The sequence below is a fragment of the Bufo bufo genome, chromosome 4 (assembly GCF_905171765.1).
Source record: "Bufo bufo chromosome 4, aBufBuf1.1, whole genome shotgun sequence".
Lineage (NCBI taxonomy): Eukaryota > Metazoa > Chordata > Amphibia > Anura > Bufonidae > Bufo > Bufo bufo.
Window position 1 is genome coordinate 451,035,735 of NC_053392.1, and position 15,573 is coordinate 451,051,307.

A 15,573-nucleotide genomic window follows, 5' to 3' on the forward strand; every position below is an offset into this window, starting at 1 on the left:
CAACAGAACTCCTAACAAAATTCCTTCCAGTATGCACTTTTTTCTGAGACTGCACTGTTCCCAACCCGTATAACAAATGAAGTGATGGGAGCAGGGAAAGCTCTATAACTATACAGGTAAACTCTATACCTGGGGTCTAAGTTTCACCAAACCTGGTTTGTAACCCATGAAATAGGTCATAGTCCACTTGCCCTTTGGGAATAAAATGATTTTCAGTCAGGGGTGCATGAAGCAGATCCCTTCTTCATCTGTTTTGGCAGTCGTTGGTCCTTTGGAGCTGGATCATTGTCGCTGGATATCCCAGGACTCCTGACCATGTCCGACCATGGCAGTGGGCTGCTTTTCTTTTGTAGTTCCTTATCTAAGAAAAAAGTATGCACTTCCCCAAGGGTGAAGGATTTTCCCTCTGTAAATGTAATCCACAATATGGGTAGTGCAGTTGAATGTGATTCTGCTTGTTGCAAGCTGGGAGGAAATCTTCCAAAATAGCAACCTTTTTTGTGACAGCAAAATGGGGGATCCCTGAAGCAGTAGGGGTTATTTCTCTGCCATATAATCCCTCAGAATGTCCTCTCTATCGTTGTAGTTTAAGAAGCGCATGATGACCTGGTGAGGCTGTATGCCATTTCCCGAGTCAGCTCATGTACGGAGTGCCACACAATGCACACGCTCAACTCTGCAGCCTCCTGATATGCCCAAGGACATCGCTGAGTCTTTCTCGCCGAGATCTTTCAGTTATTGAGGCTTTACCTGGTCTGTCAGACCTACCCAGCTTAGGTTGTTGTGACAGGACGTTTTCAAGATCATCCAACCAGTCCTGTTAAGCTGCACTTTCTTTGGGGAGGCTTTGAAGGTGGGAGTTCTCCCAGTAGGAAACCTCCTCCATGAAGACGACTCGTGGCTCTCTTTCATCCACCCTCTCCTTCTTAAAGGGTTTCTATCACTTGGTATGACATAATTAGCTGTCAGACACTAGCGATCCGCTAGTGTCTGCTCTGGCCAACCATCCTACTATAATCACTTGTGGGGCAGCGGTTTTGCTAAAAAACTAACTTTTATAAATATGCTAATGAGCCTCTAGGTGCTATGTGGGCGTCATTAGCACCTAGAGGCTCCGTCTACCTTCATACACAGCCGCCGCCCAGCGCGTCCCTCCAGCCCGCCCATGTCCTCCTCCGTGTGACGCAGCGGACGAGTTCTCGCGCATGCGCCGTGCGCGGCTGTATTCGGCGCATTTGAGATCTCAGCTCGGAGCGGTCAGACATTCAATGCGCATGCGCGGCTGTATTCGGCGCATGCGCATTGAATGTCTGACCGCTCCGAGCTGAGATCTCAAATGCGCCGAATACAGCCGCGCACGGCGCATGCGCGAGAACTCGTCCGCTGCGTCACACGGAGGAGGACATGGGCGGGCTGGAGGGACGCGCTGGGCGGCGGCTGTGTATGAAGGTAGACGGAGCCTCTAGGTGCTAATGACGCCCACATAGCACCTAGAGGCTCATTAGCATATTTATAAAAGTTAGTTTTTTAGCAAAACCGCTGCCCCACAAGTGATTATAGTAGGATGGTTGGCCAGAGCAGACACTAGCGGATCGCTAGTGTCTGACAGCTAATTATGTCATACCAAGTGATAGAAACCCTTTAAGTGACAGGTTCTAGAACCTCGTCAATTGAGGGTAAGGGGCTTACGAGGATGCAGAAGGAGTAAGTGTACACAGAGTGGCTTGCGCCCGCCCTCTGTGAATTTCACAGATCATTTGCACTTTTTCACCAGAATGAAGCAAAAAATATGTAAGTGAAAGATATTACATTCAGCTGAGCTAGCCCTTTAAGGCAGTGTGCCTGGTTTAACCGTGAATTTCCTGGTGACACACTCCTTTTAATGTAAAGTTGCATAATATATAAAACAAAGAAGAAAAATATTTGTTTAAAATATATATTAGTTAAAAATATATTACCTTGTATCCTTTTTAAGTATACCGGCACATCACTTTTAACACTTTTTGTATCTTCCTCAGCTGCTTCTTTCAGCAAACGGGGTGGATTATTTTGTGCTAACCAGTCTGCTACCTTACTTTCGGCAGCAATCAGTTCTGTATTTAACCCAGCAAGGTCCTTATCTCCAATGGATAAAGGCTTCTTTGCCTTTTGACGGTGGTCTGTGAACTTTGTTACATGATCTTTAATTGTTACCTTTCCTGGAGAACTTTCATCAAACTCTATTGTAAAGGAAGCATGTCCTGAGCCTGACCCTTGCTGGCAGTGTGGGTCTAATGTCGCAATTTCATATATAATATTTCCCTCTCCATCAGATTTTTGTTGGAGTTCCTTATTAGGGATTTCAAAATAATTTGGTTCTCTGCAATATGAATTGAGAGCTTCTCCCTTTGTTGATGTTGCCTGTTCACCAGCTTTTTTCCCAACTTTGCCGCATCCTAGAACATAACAAAAACATGTGTTCCATTTACTGAAACCACTTTTTTACTTAAACCTATAAGGGAAGGGTCACACAGCTTTTTGTGGCAGTTTTTGATGCAGTTTTTTTAATTTAAGCCAAAGTCAGTAGTGTGTTGGAAGGGAATGAGAAATATGAAGAAAGGACTTCTCCTTCCTGGTATATCTACTTCTGGCTTTGGTTAAAAAAAAAAACTGTGACGTGGTTTTCACGCACAAATTTATTTATTTATTTATTTATTTATTTTTAAAATAGAAAAAGCAACTGCAGTTTTTGATGTTGATTTATGAGCCAAAGCCAGAAGTGGGTCCTGAAGGGGTTAATATGTGTATATATATATATATATATTTTTATAAAACCCTGTTTGAATGTATATTCAAACAGCAGAATGCTTGGATGTATAGGGAGAGGTATAAGCAGTAGAAAGAGTGAAGTGCTTATGCCGCTGTACAGAACACTGGTGAGACCTCACTTGGAGTATTGTGCGCAGTACTGGAGGCCATATCTCCAGAAGGATATAGATACTCTAGAGAGAGTTCAGAGAAGAGCTACTAAACTAGTACATGGATTGCAGGATAAAACTTACCAGGAAAGGTTAAAGGACCTTAATATGTATAGCTTGGAAGAAAGAAGAGACAGAGGGGATATGATAGAAACTTTTAAATACATAAAGGGAATCAACTCGGTAAAGGAAGAGAGCATATTTAAAAGAAGAAAAACTACCACAAGAGGACACAGTTTTAAATTAGAGGGGCAAAGGTTTAAAAGTAATATAAGGAAGTATTACTTTACTGAGAGAGTAGTGGATGCATGGAATAGCCTTCCTGCAGAAGTGGTAGCTGCAAATACAGTGAAGGGGTTTAAGCATGCATGGGATAGGCATAAGGCCATCCTTCATATAAGATAGGGCCGGGGGCTATCCATAGTATTCAGTATATTGGGCAGACTAGATGGGCCAAATGGTTCTTATCTGCCGACACATTCTATGTTTCTATGTTTCTATGTTTCTATTTATATATTTCAACATTTTGCACATGCTATTATGCACGTTCTGTCAGGAAGTTGACATATGGCTGTGTCTTGAAGGTATTAATAAAAAAAGAAAGAAATATTGTATTTTTCTCCCCATAAGACGCATTATTTTCCCCCCAAAAGTGTGGGGGGGGAATACTAATGAGCGCTTCCATTATAGAAGGGCTCATTAGTACTGCAGGACCAGGAAGCGGTGAAGGCTCTGTACTCACTGCTTCCTGGTCCCCGGTTCACAGCACAGTCGGCGGCAGGAGAAAGAGGATCGCGATGTAGGTGAGGAGCGGTGGCGTCCGGAGCAGGAGAGGTAAGTGTTTTTTTATTTTATAAAACATGAGGCAATCTGGGGCAATATGGAGATGCTGGGGGCTGATCATGGGCAATATGGAGATGCTGGGGGCGGATTAAGAGCTAATATGGAGATGCTGGGGGCTGATTAAGGGCTAATATGAAGATGCTGGGGGCTGATCAGAGGCAATATGAAGATGCTGGGGGCTTATCAGGGGCAATATGTAGATGCTGGGGGATGATCAGGGGCAATGGGGGCTGATATGAGGCAATGAGGGCTGCTGGGGGCTAATATGAGAGGCAATGGGGACTGCTGGGGGCTGATGAAAGGCATGGGGCTCTTATCTGAGGTCTGATCTGAGGTCTTGTTGGGGTCTTATTAACATTGGGGGTCTGATTGCTGGTCTGAACTGAGGTCTAATGAAAAAAAAAAATTTCATACTGTCCTCGTATAAAACCTCTAAGGTGCGTCTTATGGGGGGAAAATACGGTAAATCCAAACGTTTTTAATCAGTGATTTTAAACTGGCATTTTTAGACACAACTTCACATAGCCACGAAGGCGGATTTTTTCTTGTATTTTTTAATGGCAGTATTTAATATAAACTTTAAAAAAAAACATTTCTTTGCATTGCTATTTTCTGAAACCCATAACCTTTTTTTCTGTATTTCGGCCTACAGAGCTGTATGAGGGCTTGTTTTTGTGGGGCAAAATATAGTTTTTATTGGTACCATTTTGGGGTATGTATGACTTTTTATATTATTTTTTTCTGGGTGGTAAAGTGACAAAAGGAAGAATCGTTACGGCGTTCACTGCGTAGCAGAAGTATATTGATATTTTAATAGTTTGCACGTTTTCAGATGTGGTTCTAACTGTTGTTTACTTAGATTCGCTCATCTCCACTATCAATATACAACCCTGATTCAAAAAAATCTGAGACACTGTGTAAAACATAAATAGATGTAAATAAAAACAATATGCAATCATTTGCAAATCTCATAGACCCTTATTTAAAGCAGTTTGTTTTAACTGATGATCTATCCTTTGGATAGATCATCAGCATCTGACGAGGGGGTCCGACATCCGGGACACCCGCCGATCAGCTGTTTGAGAAGGCAGTAGCACGGCCTTCTCACTGTTTACCGCCGGCCCAGTGACGTCACGACTAGTATCAACTGGCCTGGGCGGGGCTAAGCTCCATTCAAGTGAAAACAAACTGCAGAACCCCTTTAAGGACATGGCTGCACAGCTTTTTTTTGGGCAATCGCATATTACAGTGTAGCAGGGCAGCTATAGGAATAAATGGGGTCTCAGCGCGATTTGCACGGCTGATTTTTTTTGATTTGTGTGTCATGGTCACAGCAAATGTGAGAGTCGCACTGTGACCCTATTCATTCCTATGGCTGCCATGTTACCCTGCGATACTCGGTTGTGCGACACGTGTCACGTCCAAAATCACTGTGTAGCTGTAGCCTTATTCATAATAGATCATTGAACACAAATTGGATGTAGAACATGAGACATTTTATCATTTTATCAAAAAATTTACTTGTTTAGGAATTAATGGCAGCAATGCATCACAAAAAAGTTGGGACAGCGCCATGTCTACCACCATGTAGCATCCCCTCTTATTTTAACAACAGTCTGTAAACGTCCAGACTGCTAGAGTTTTGGGAGAGGGATGTTGTCAATTCTTGTCTGATGTACAGTAGAATTCTAGCTCCCCAACAATCCTGGGTCTTTGATGGATTCTTCTTTTCATGATGCTCCAAATGTTTTCTATTGCCTGGACTGCAGGCAGGCTGTTCAGCACCCAGAAACTTCTGCGAAGCCATACTGTTATATGCAAGGCCTTCCTTGAAAGAAACATTGTCTGGATGGGAGTATATGTTCTAAAAGCTCTTTATACAGTTCAGCATTGATAGTGCCTTTCCAGATTTGTAAGCTGCCCACTCCATAGGCACTAATGCAGTCCCCAAAAAATGGCATCTGTAATTTCCAGAAATAATTTTTAATTGTTGATTCATCTGACCAAAGAACAGTGTTCCATTTTCCCTCAGTCCAGTTTAAATGGCTTGGCCAGGAGAAGACGGCGGTGTTTCAGGATTGTGTTGACATATGGCTTCTTCTTTGCATGTTACAGCTTTCACTTGCAATTGTCGACTGGACGGCGATCTATGTTCACAGACAATGATTTCTGGAAGGGTTTCTGAGCCCATGCAGTGATTTCCAGTAAGAATCATGTGGTTTTTTTAAACAGTGCTGTCTGAGGGCCTGTAGATCAAGAGCATCCAATACTGACTGTTGGCCTTGTCCCTTTGAGCACATGGATTTCAGCAAATTCTCTGAATCTTTTGATATTATATACTGTAGATATGGGATAATCAACAACTCTGCCTCTCTAACATCCTCTATGAACGGACACAAAAATGGAGCATACCCCATTCACAATACACTGACTGTAAACTGAACTGTTTTGGACCAGTTTTGAGATACTCTGCCGTATCTCGTAACCGAAGAGCCAAAACGCTGATGTGAAAGTAGCCTTACTTTTCCAGCTTTTGCTGCCCATGTCCCAACTTTGCTGAGATGCGTTGTTGCCATCAAGTTCTAAATGAGTTTTTTCATGAAATGGTAAAATGTCTCACCTTCAACATCTGATGTATGTTCTAGTATGAAAAAATATGGGTCTATGAGATTTACATTTATTTACATTTTACACAGCGTCCCAACCTTTTTTGGAATTGGGTTGCATAATCCTTTCAACCACTGGTAGAGAGAGGTTTAAGGAAATTGCACCTTTGAAGGGGAAACCTCTAATATAAGGACAAATATAACATGGGTACAATTGCTATTGCTGAACTAAAAAATATCAATACAAAAAAACTGGACAAGGGAGGAGCTGTGGTTGTGTTAGTGCCTTATATCGTAAATTAGTACATGAAATGTTGGGGGAAGACCAATACCTATCGACCTTTAAGTAGTGATGCAACTATTGTTTGCAGTGTAATATTTAATTGTATTATACAGGAAGGAATACGTCCCTTTTTACACCCTTTTTTTTAACGGAAAAAAAGGTGTTTTTTTAAACTTCCGGAATACCTTATAATGTCCACGAAAACCCATAAAAGTAAGTTTCCCCTGTCCATGTGTCACATCATTGCAGGCAGTGGGTCTCTCATAAAGAGGCTCTGTGCCTGATTGATGGTTCATTACAGTCACTGTAACAGAAGTTAGGCTACATGCACATCAGCGGTATTATTCCGATATTCTGCTCTGGCATAGCAACAGAATAACAGAACCCACTGGATCTGGAATATACTGGACACTGCAGGCACCCCACACAGCTTTTGTGTTATGTGGCATGAATACTTAAACCCTGATGGTGGATGGAAAAGAAATGAAACGAGTGTGGTCTGAATCTGCATTTGACTTTGTTGCTTTTTAAAGATCCCTGCAACTCGTTCAGTAGACAGCTTTTCCTGCTATGGTACTGGTTGTTACCAGGAGCGTACACAGATCTCATAGGGCTCTATAGCAAAACTTAGTTTCCCAGTGTACTTGTGTCAGCCACTCCCAGGCAATTCAGAAGATGCGCAACGCCCCAGATTTGACAAATTTATGTTTTTGTTTTGGAAGAAATTTTTATTAAAAACAATTTGGAATAAAAAAAATTGCCTTTAGCCTCACCTACTTTATCCGACTTATAGGTTGGAAAAAGTTGAACAGGTGCTTTAAATATATGACACTCATTCTGAACACCATATTTACACCAGCTAAATGGCACACATACATTCTTACATCTCCTGCTTCTCTTCCATTTATTACAGTTAGTGGCTGCACCACTAGAGGGAGCTCAGTGAATAGGAATGAAGCTGTAAGAATCTCTCTGAATTGACCTTTGCCTAGTGGCAGCGGCATCATGCAGGAAAGAGGAGAGCAAGCTCCAATGACCCCCCTCTACCTCTCTTGCAGGTACACTACTGTTTGTTACTGTGCTGTTTTTATGTGTTTTTGTGCCTTTAGGTAAGAAAAAGATTTAACTTTCTTTTGTGCATGAAATCCAAAGCATTGCCTTATTATATATTATAGTTAGCATTTTACTGTCTCTACTATTTATGCAAGGTGCCTATAATATCTTAACATAAAATACAATAAAATCTTTATTTATTTATTACAGTAATAAATGTATCACACCTGTAGCGGCAGAATCTTGAAGCTTACTGTCCTTATCTTGGTTATTTGGGCCTCGTGCTGCATCTTCATCACCCCACCAAGCCGGCTGTCCATACAAGGGAGTCCCACGAGGCAGCGCAGAAAGATCCACTGAGAGAAATGGAACAAATTTATACAAACTGATAAAAAGTATTAAACAAAAAAAAAAAATATATATGCAGTTTGTCAGTGCAGCTGCCAAATCTAATAAAATTGCACTGCAGAGACATAGTACTCTGTGGAGAGTGATGGAAACAGCCGAATTGTACCTCCCACAGACTTGCCCTGTATCTGCTAAAAAGGTTTTGGCCCATGAATGACAATCTGTTGTTGGCACATACTCCTCAAGTATTTGGTAGTACCATGGAGGTACCACCTCAGTAGAGCTGTATGCAGACAGCCGCTGTCCTCCCTGTCTTTTTTAAATTCCCCCACCAAACCCCGGCCTGGTAACTAGGATGCCCTGGGGGGGTCCAGAGGAGTGTTTAAGGGGTATGGAGTGTGTGACAGCAGGCAAGCATTTGTTACAGCATAGAGCACATGAGGAAAACAAGATGGCGCACACCACATGATTAAGTCCCAAACTTTATTGATATCCAAAACATGATCACAGAAAACATAAAAAAACATGTTACATGGGAGGTGTACAGCAAAAATAATAATTAAACCTACACCTCCCACACAATATTCCCCTGATAAGGTATTATATTCAAGTGAGACAAAGTATCAAACTCATAAGTCAGACAAAAAACAAAGGGGCTCATTTATTAAGACCTCCGGTGTTAATCCCCATGTGCATGCCTCTACATACATTTGGCGCTTGGTTCCACCAGCTGTGAAATATGGTTTCAACTATGCCAGCTGCCTTGGAAGTGAGACTGGCAGGCCGGCCCGTCCTCTTCCCCGCCACACCCCCTTTTTCCACCACCTCGGAAAAGTGGCGCGAGTGGGTTAAACTCACAGATTTTGCAGAAAACCTCTTTGCAACAAAATCTGAACCTTAAATATGCAAAAAGTGACATACATTTCTTAATAAAGGACCCCCCCCCCAGTCTACAAAGTGACTAGTACATATAAAGTGTAAATGCAAGAGAAAATGAGCATAGCAACTGTAAATGACATCAATTGAGGTCTACTGAAAGTGCTAGATGTCTAAAAAAGAAAAAAAAAATACATTAAAAAAAGCCACATTTGTTACCAAATTACATACAATTATGCGCAGCTGTGAAATTACGGTAGATCCAAGAGTCTCTGCAAATGTCAAAATACAATATGCAAAACTTGATCATAAAATACATGTGTATATAGAAAGCTGTCAATAAAGCATGCACAAGCGCACCGACAGGTAAACCGCAATTGTATATTGAAATATACAAGAGTATGTGCAACCGCAATTAGGGTCCATTCACACGTCCGCAATTTTTTTCCGGATCCGTTCCGTATTTTGCGGACCCATTCATTTTCAATGGGGCAGGAACGGATGCCATCTGCTGTCCGCATCCGCATTGCTGGCTCTGCAATTCCGTTCCCGAACAAAAATAGAACATGTCCTATTCTTGTCCGCAACTGCGGATAAGAAAAGGCATTTTGTATTATAGTGCCTTCGATGTGCGGTCCGCAAAATGCGGAACGCACATTGCCGGTGTCCGTGTTTTGCGGATGCGCAAAAGACCTACGGACGTGTGAATGGACCCTTAGGCCTCATGCACACGACCGTTGTTTTATTTAGTGTCCGTTGCGCCGTTTTTTGTGATTTTCTGTGGACCCATTGATTTTCAATGGGTCCGTTGAAAACTCGGCTAATGCACCGTTTGCCATCCTCGTCCGTGATCCGTGGTTCCAGTCAGTCAAAAAAATATAACCTGTCCTATTATTTTCGCGGAAAACGGTTTGCGGCCCCATTCAAGTCAATGGGACCGCTAAAAAACACGAAGGCACACAAAATTGTCATCAGCGTCCGTTTTTTTCCTATCATTTGCATGGCAAACCTGTCTTAGACTTTTTTTTTACATTCCTTTTTGTCTGGTGGTCCTCCAAAAATAAAGGAAGACACACGGAAACAAAAACGGAAACTGATCACGGAACCCCATTTTGCGGGAACGGAACACAACAACGGTCGTGTGCATGAGGACTTATACTGTAATACTTCATATGAAGGATGCTCTGCAATTGCTGTCATTAAATAATATAAAAGCTATTAATAAAGCATGCAAAATTATGCGCAAGCGCATCATTATAGTCAGCAAGCTGCGATCACATATCAAGGATTACATATATACAGGGTGGCCCATAAAAAAGGAGCCCGCCTCCAATATCTCCCAATCAATCTTCCTAATAGTGTATCTGTCTTAGTTGCCAATAGCAAAAATGAAAGCCGAGTTCTGAACAACTAAGACAGATTTACTATTGGCCAGTTTGATTTGGAGATATTGGAGGTGGGCCATTTTTTCGTGGGTCACCCTGTACAGTAATATACAGAGCACGGATACTGTGATTCTTCATATGAAAGCCGCTCTGCAATACTGTGGAGCCTGCTTTCTGCAATATCCGTCAATACAGCCAGCGCACAAGTCAACAAGGCATGGAGGGAGGAACAGGAAGAAGAGCAATTCCCTGCCTTCTCCTCTCCACTGCGGTGCTAAGTGGAGAAGCAGTGATCGGGAACTGCTGCTCCACCAATCGGTTCAGTCCCAGTGCTGAAACTACTGCATGGCCTGGGTCGTAATGAATGACAGACAGAGCAGCTGGGCTTGGCCCCAAGTCTGACTGCTGTGTCTTTAATCCAGGAGGATCGGGGCCTTATTTCCTGGCCGTGCTCTTCTCAGCAGGCGCGATGAAGTGATGTCATTGCTCCTGCAAGCCTGGGGACCATTCTCTGGCCTGTCCCCAGGCTGTGCGCACTCCTCAGCACAGCAGGGGTGATGATGTCACTGCCTCGAGCCTGCTGGTGAGAGCAGGATGTGGTTCCAATCATCTGGGGAATGGGCTAGGTGCAGGTTACTTTTTTAATTGTATAATTGCTATAAGTGCAACACATATACTGTAATGGGAAACTAAGAGGAGAGTACTACTGTAAGGGTGGACACTAAGGTGAGCACCATCACCACCACCAGCCAAAGTCCAGGAATGGAGAATAGTGCCCTAAATTCTGCCTGCCCTTGGCTAGAATAAGACGCCACAGGTAGAACTGAAGACCCCGGACTCCTCTAGACCAGTCAACAAGTCCTCAGAAGAGATGAGCCTACTGTTCAGTGCTGACGCTGCACATATTAACTGACCACTAAGGGCTCATGTACACGACTGTTGTTGTTTTGCGGTCCATTTTTCACCGTTGTTCCATGTGTGAGGTTTTTTCCTTTCCATTATTGCACAAAACATATCCGTATAGTTTCCGTATTTGATCAGTTTTTTTGCGGATCGTATACAGAAACAGTAACTTATTAATCACCAAACACATGAGCAATATGGGCTGGGCATAGCATTTCTACAGTATGGATGCGCAAAATACGGATGACATACGGATGTGTTCCGTGTGCGTTCCGTATTTTTTGCGGATCCATTGACTTGAATGGGTCCTCGGACCGCGATTTGCGGACAATAATAGGACAAGCACTACTTTTTTGTGGAACGGCCATGCGGACAAACTGAAACGGAATGCACACGAAGTAACTTCTGTATTTTGTACAGCCCCATTGAAGTGAATGGTTCCGCATACAGTCCGCAAAAAAAAAAAAAGGAGCGGAAGCAGAAAGAGAATACGTTTGTGTGCATGAGCCCTAACAGTGAGAGTTAACCATAGCACACCATCGTTGGACTTCTTAACGGCACCGCATCTGATAGTGGCCCACTGTCAGATGAAATGGTGCTGACAAACTTCTGCTGCACACCAGCCAAGTCCAAGCTGCTGTCAGAACTTGAAGCGGAAGGCCGCTGATCATATGTAGTATTAGACATTCACAAACTGTCTGTCTATCTGCTTTCCCTGGATATAATGGAGGCCATTTTGGCACCGAAAATGACGGAAATGGGGTGGGGTGGGGTGGGGTGGAGTGGGGTGGGGTGGGGTGGAGTGGGGTGGGGTGGGGTGGAGTGGGGTGGGGTGGGGTGGGCCCGGCGTGCATGCTGGTAACTGCTTTCCCTGGATATAATGGAGGCCATTTTGGCACCGAAAATGACGGAAATTCAGGCGGATCCAGCATGTAAGTGGAACCTACACTTTCTGAAATTTATGATGGCCGCTATGGCACATAACAGGTATATTTAGTGTTAGGAACCCGTCTAACTAGAGATTGCCTTGACGTTCGGCAGACGGGCTCAAATAATTTTGTACAAAACGATTTGCCAAGTATCTCTAACTTATTAGTTCAGCATTTGCTATTATGATGCAATTTTGTACCTTATTTGATTTGCAGTGAGCTGTTGCATTGCTTGTTTTGTTTAACAGTCTTGTTCTCAGCCATAGCAACGTGCCCCTGCGCTTTGGGATGTGCTGACTGACCCTCTTTTTCTTTGCAGTCTGTCTATCATAGAGCGAGGGTAAGGGTCCATTCACACGTCCGCAACTGTTTTGCGGGCCGCAAATTGCAGATCCGCAAAGCACGGACACCGGCCATGTGCGTTCCACATTTTGCGATCCGCACATGGCCGGCACTATGATAGAAATGCCTTTCCTTGTTCGTGGCTGCGGACGAGAATAGGACATGTTCTATTTTTTTTGCGGGGCCACGGAACAGAAGTGCGGATGCGGACAGCACACAGTGTGCTGTCCGCATCTTTTGCGGCCCCACTGAAAATGAATGGGTTCGCACCCGTTCTGCAAAATTGCGGAACGGATGAGGACCCATTTTGCAGACGTGTGAACGGACCCTTGGGCCCCTTGCAGACGAGTGTTCCTCCCGCATGGTGATGGATTATGTGATGGACCATGTGATGAGCGCAGCGACGTCACCACAGGTCATTTTCCTCCTGAGCATCAAAGAAGAAGACAGAAGAGAAGCCGCTGCGTGAACAAGTGAATGAGGGGAGTTAAATTATTTTTAATTGACGTGAGTTAAATTATTTTGATATTTTTTTTTTAACCCCTCCAGCCCTATTGTACTATGCATTCTGTATTCAGAATGCTATTATTTTCCCTTATAACCATGTTATAAGTGAAAATAATAATGATCGGGTCCCCATCTCGATCATCTCCTAGCAACCATGCGTGAAAATCGCACCGCATCCACACTTGCTTGCGATTTCCACGCAGCCCCATTCACTTCTATGGGGCTTGCGTTGCGTGAAAAACACACAATATAGAGCATGCTGCGATTTTCACGCAACGCACAAGTGATGCGTGAAAATCACCGCTCATGTGCACTGCCCCATAGAAATGAATGGGTCCGGATTCGGTGCGGGTGCAATGCGTTCACCTCACGCATTGCACCCGCTCGGAAATCTTGCCCGTGTGAAAGAGGCCTCATTATGCTACACTCACCCCTTTTACCAGAAATTGGCCAAAATATAATGCAAATCTATGCCAGCCCACAGCTGACATTGCTTATCAGTTAGCTGCATGAACTGCCGATAGGCAACTAGTTTATTGAGGTGTGTGCCTCTTAATAAATTAGGTGTACCCAATTCCAGTAAGGCCTCTTTCACACAAGCGTTATGGATTCTCTCAGGGTCTGTTCAGGAAAAAACGGATTGTTTTGCACACAAGTTCCATCAGTTTTGACTGCGATTGTGTTCAGGGTTTCAGTTTTTTTCCATATGGGTGCAGTTTTTGATTCGTTTTTCACACGCATGAAAAAAACGGAATAATAACAATCTACATCTTCTAGCAACCATCAGTGAAAAATGCATTGCACCCAGATGCAATCAATTTTCTCTGAAGCCCCATTCACTTCTTTCACTTCAGCCTGTAAATAAATAAAAGTCTGTGTGCTTCAACATCTGCTCACTGCACAGTACCACTATATACTGGGTGTAATTCTCAGGATCTGCTCTTAATCTGTATATATGGACACTGCACAGTACCACTATATATTGGGTGTAATTCTCAGGATCTGATATTAATCTGTATATATGGACACTGCACAGTACCACTATATACTGGGTGTAATTCTCAGTATCTATTGTTATTCTGTATATATGGATACTGCACAGTACCACTATATACTGGGTGTAATTCTCAGTATCTATTGTTATTCTGTATATATGGACACTGCACAGTACCACTATATACTGGGTGTAATTCTCAGGATCTGATCTTAATCTGTATATATGGACACTGCACAGTACCACTATATACTGGGTGTAATTCTCAGGATCTGCTCTTAATCTGTATATATGGACACTGCACAGTACCACTTCTCTTGTCCTGTATACTGGGTGTAATTCTCAGTATCTGCTCTTGTTCTGTATATATGGACACTACACAGTACCACTTCTCCTGTCCTGTATACAGGGTGTAATTCTCAGTATCTGCTCTTGTTCTGTATATACGGACACTACACAGTACCACTTCTCCTGTCCTGTATACAGGGTGTAATTCTCAGTATCTGCTCTTATTCTGTATATACAGACACTACACAGTACCAATTCTCTTGTCCTGTATACTGGGTGTAATTCTCAGGTTCTGATCTTATTCTGTATATATGGACACTACACAGTACCACTTCTCCTGTCCTGTATACTGGGTGTAATACTCAGTATCTGCTCTTGTTCTGTATATATGGACACTACACAGTACCACTTATCCTGTCCTGTATACTGGGTGTAATTCTCAGTATCTGCTCTTGTTCTGTATATATGGACACTACACAGTACCACTTCTCCTGTCCTGTATACTAGGTGTAATTCTCAGAATCTGCTCTTATTCTGTATATACAGACACTACACAGTACCACTTCTCCTGTCCTGTATACTGGGTGTAATTCTCAGGTTCTGATCTTATTCTGTATATATGGACACTACACAGTACCACTTCTCCTGTCCTGTATATTGGTTGTAATTCTCAGTATCTGCTCTTGTTCTGTATATATAGACACTGCACAGTACCACTTTTCCCGTCGTGTATACTGGGTGTAATTCTCAGTATCTGCTCTTGTTCTGTATATATGGACACTACACAGTACCACTTCTCCTGTCCTGTATACAGGGTGTAATTCTCAGTATCTGCTCTTATTCTGTATATACAGACACTACACAGTACCACTTCTCCTGTCCTGTATACTGGGTGTAATTCTCAGGATCTGATCTTATTCTGTATATATGGACACTACACAGTACCACTTCTCCTGTCCTGTATACTGGGTGTAATTCTCAGGATCTGATCTTATTCTGTATATATGGACACTACACAGTACCACTTCTCCTGTCCTGTATACTAGGTGTAATTCTCAGAATCTGCTCTTATTCTGTATATATGGACACTGCACAGTACCACTTCTCTTGTCGTGTATACTGGGTGTTAGGGCTGCACGATATGGGAATTTTGTGCGATTGCGATTAGGGCCCTAAAAATTGCGATAACGATATGCGATGCGATATTTTAAGGGAATTGTGCTACAGGTCTATTTGCTTGGATTTTAACATATGAGCCG

General features: G+C 43.0%; 1 protein-coding gene across 2 annotated transcripts in view; it reads right to left on the reverse strand.

Moving 5' to 3' along the window:
- CEP170 (centrosomal protein 170) overlaps positions 1-15,573 on the reverse strand; it is a 285,415-nt gene that overhangs the window by 188,027 nt on the left and 81,815 nt on the right. For both annotated transcript variants that reach the window (XM_040429409.1, XM_040429408.1), the window contains exons 7-8: positions 7,970-8,098; positions 1,959-2,435 (exon numbers count right to left, since the gene is read on the reverse strand). In XM_040429409.1, the coding sequence (XP_040285343.1) occupies positions 1,959-2,435; positions 7,970-8,098 (606 nt within the window). The remainder of the gene's footprint in view (positions 1-1,958; positions 2,436-7,969; positions 8,099-15,573) is intronic.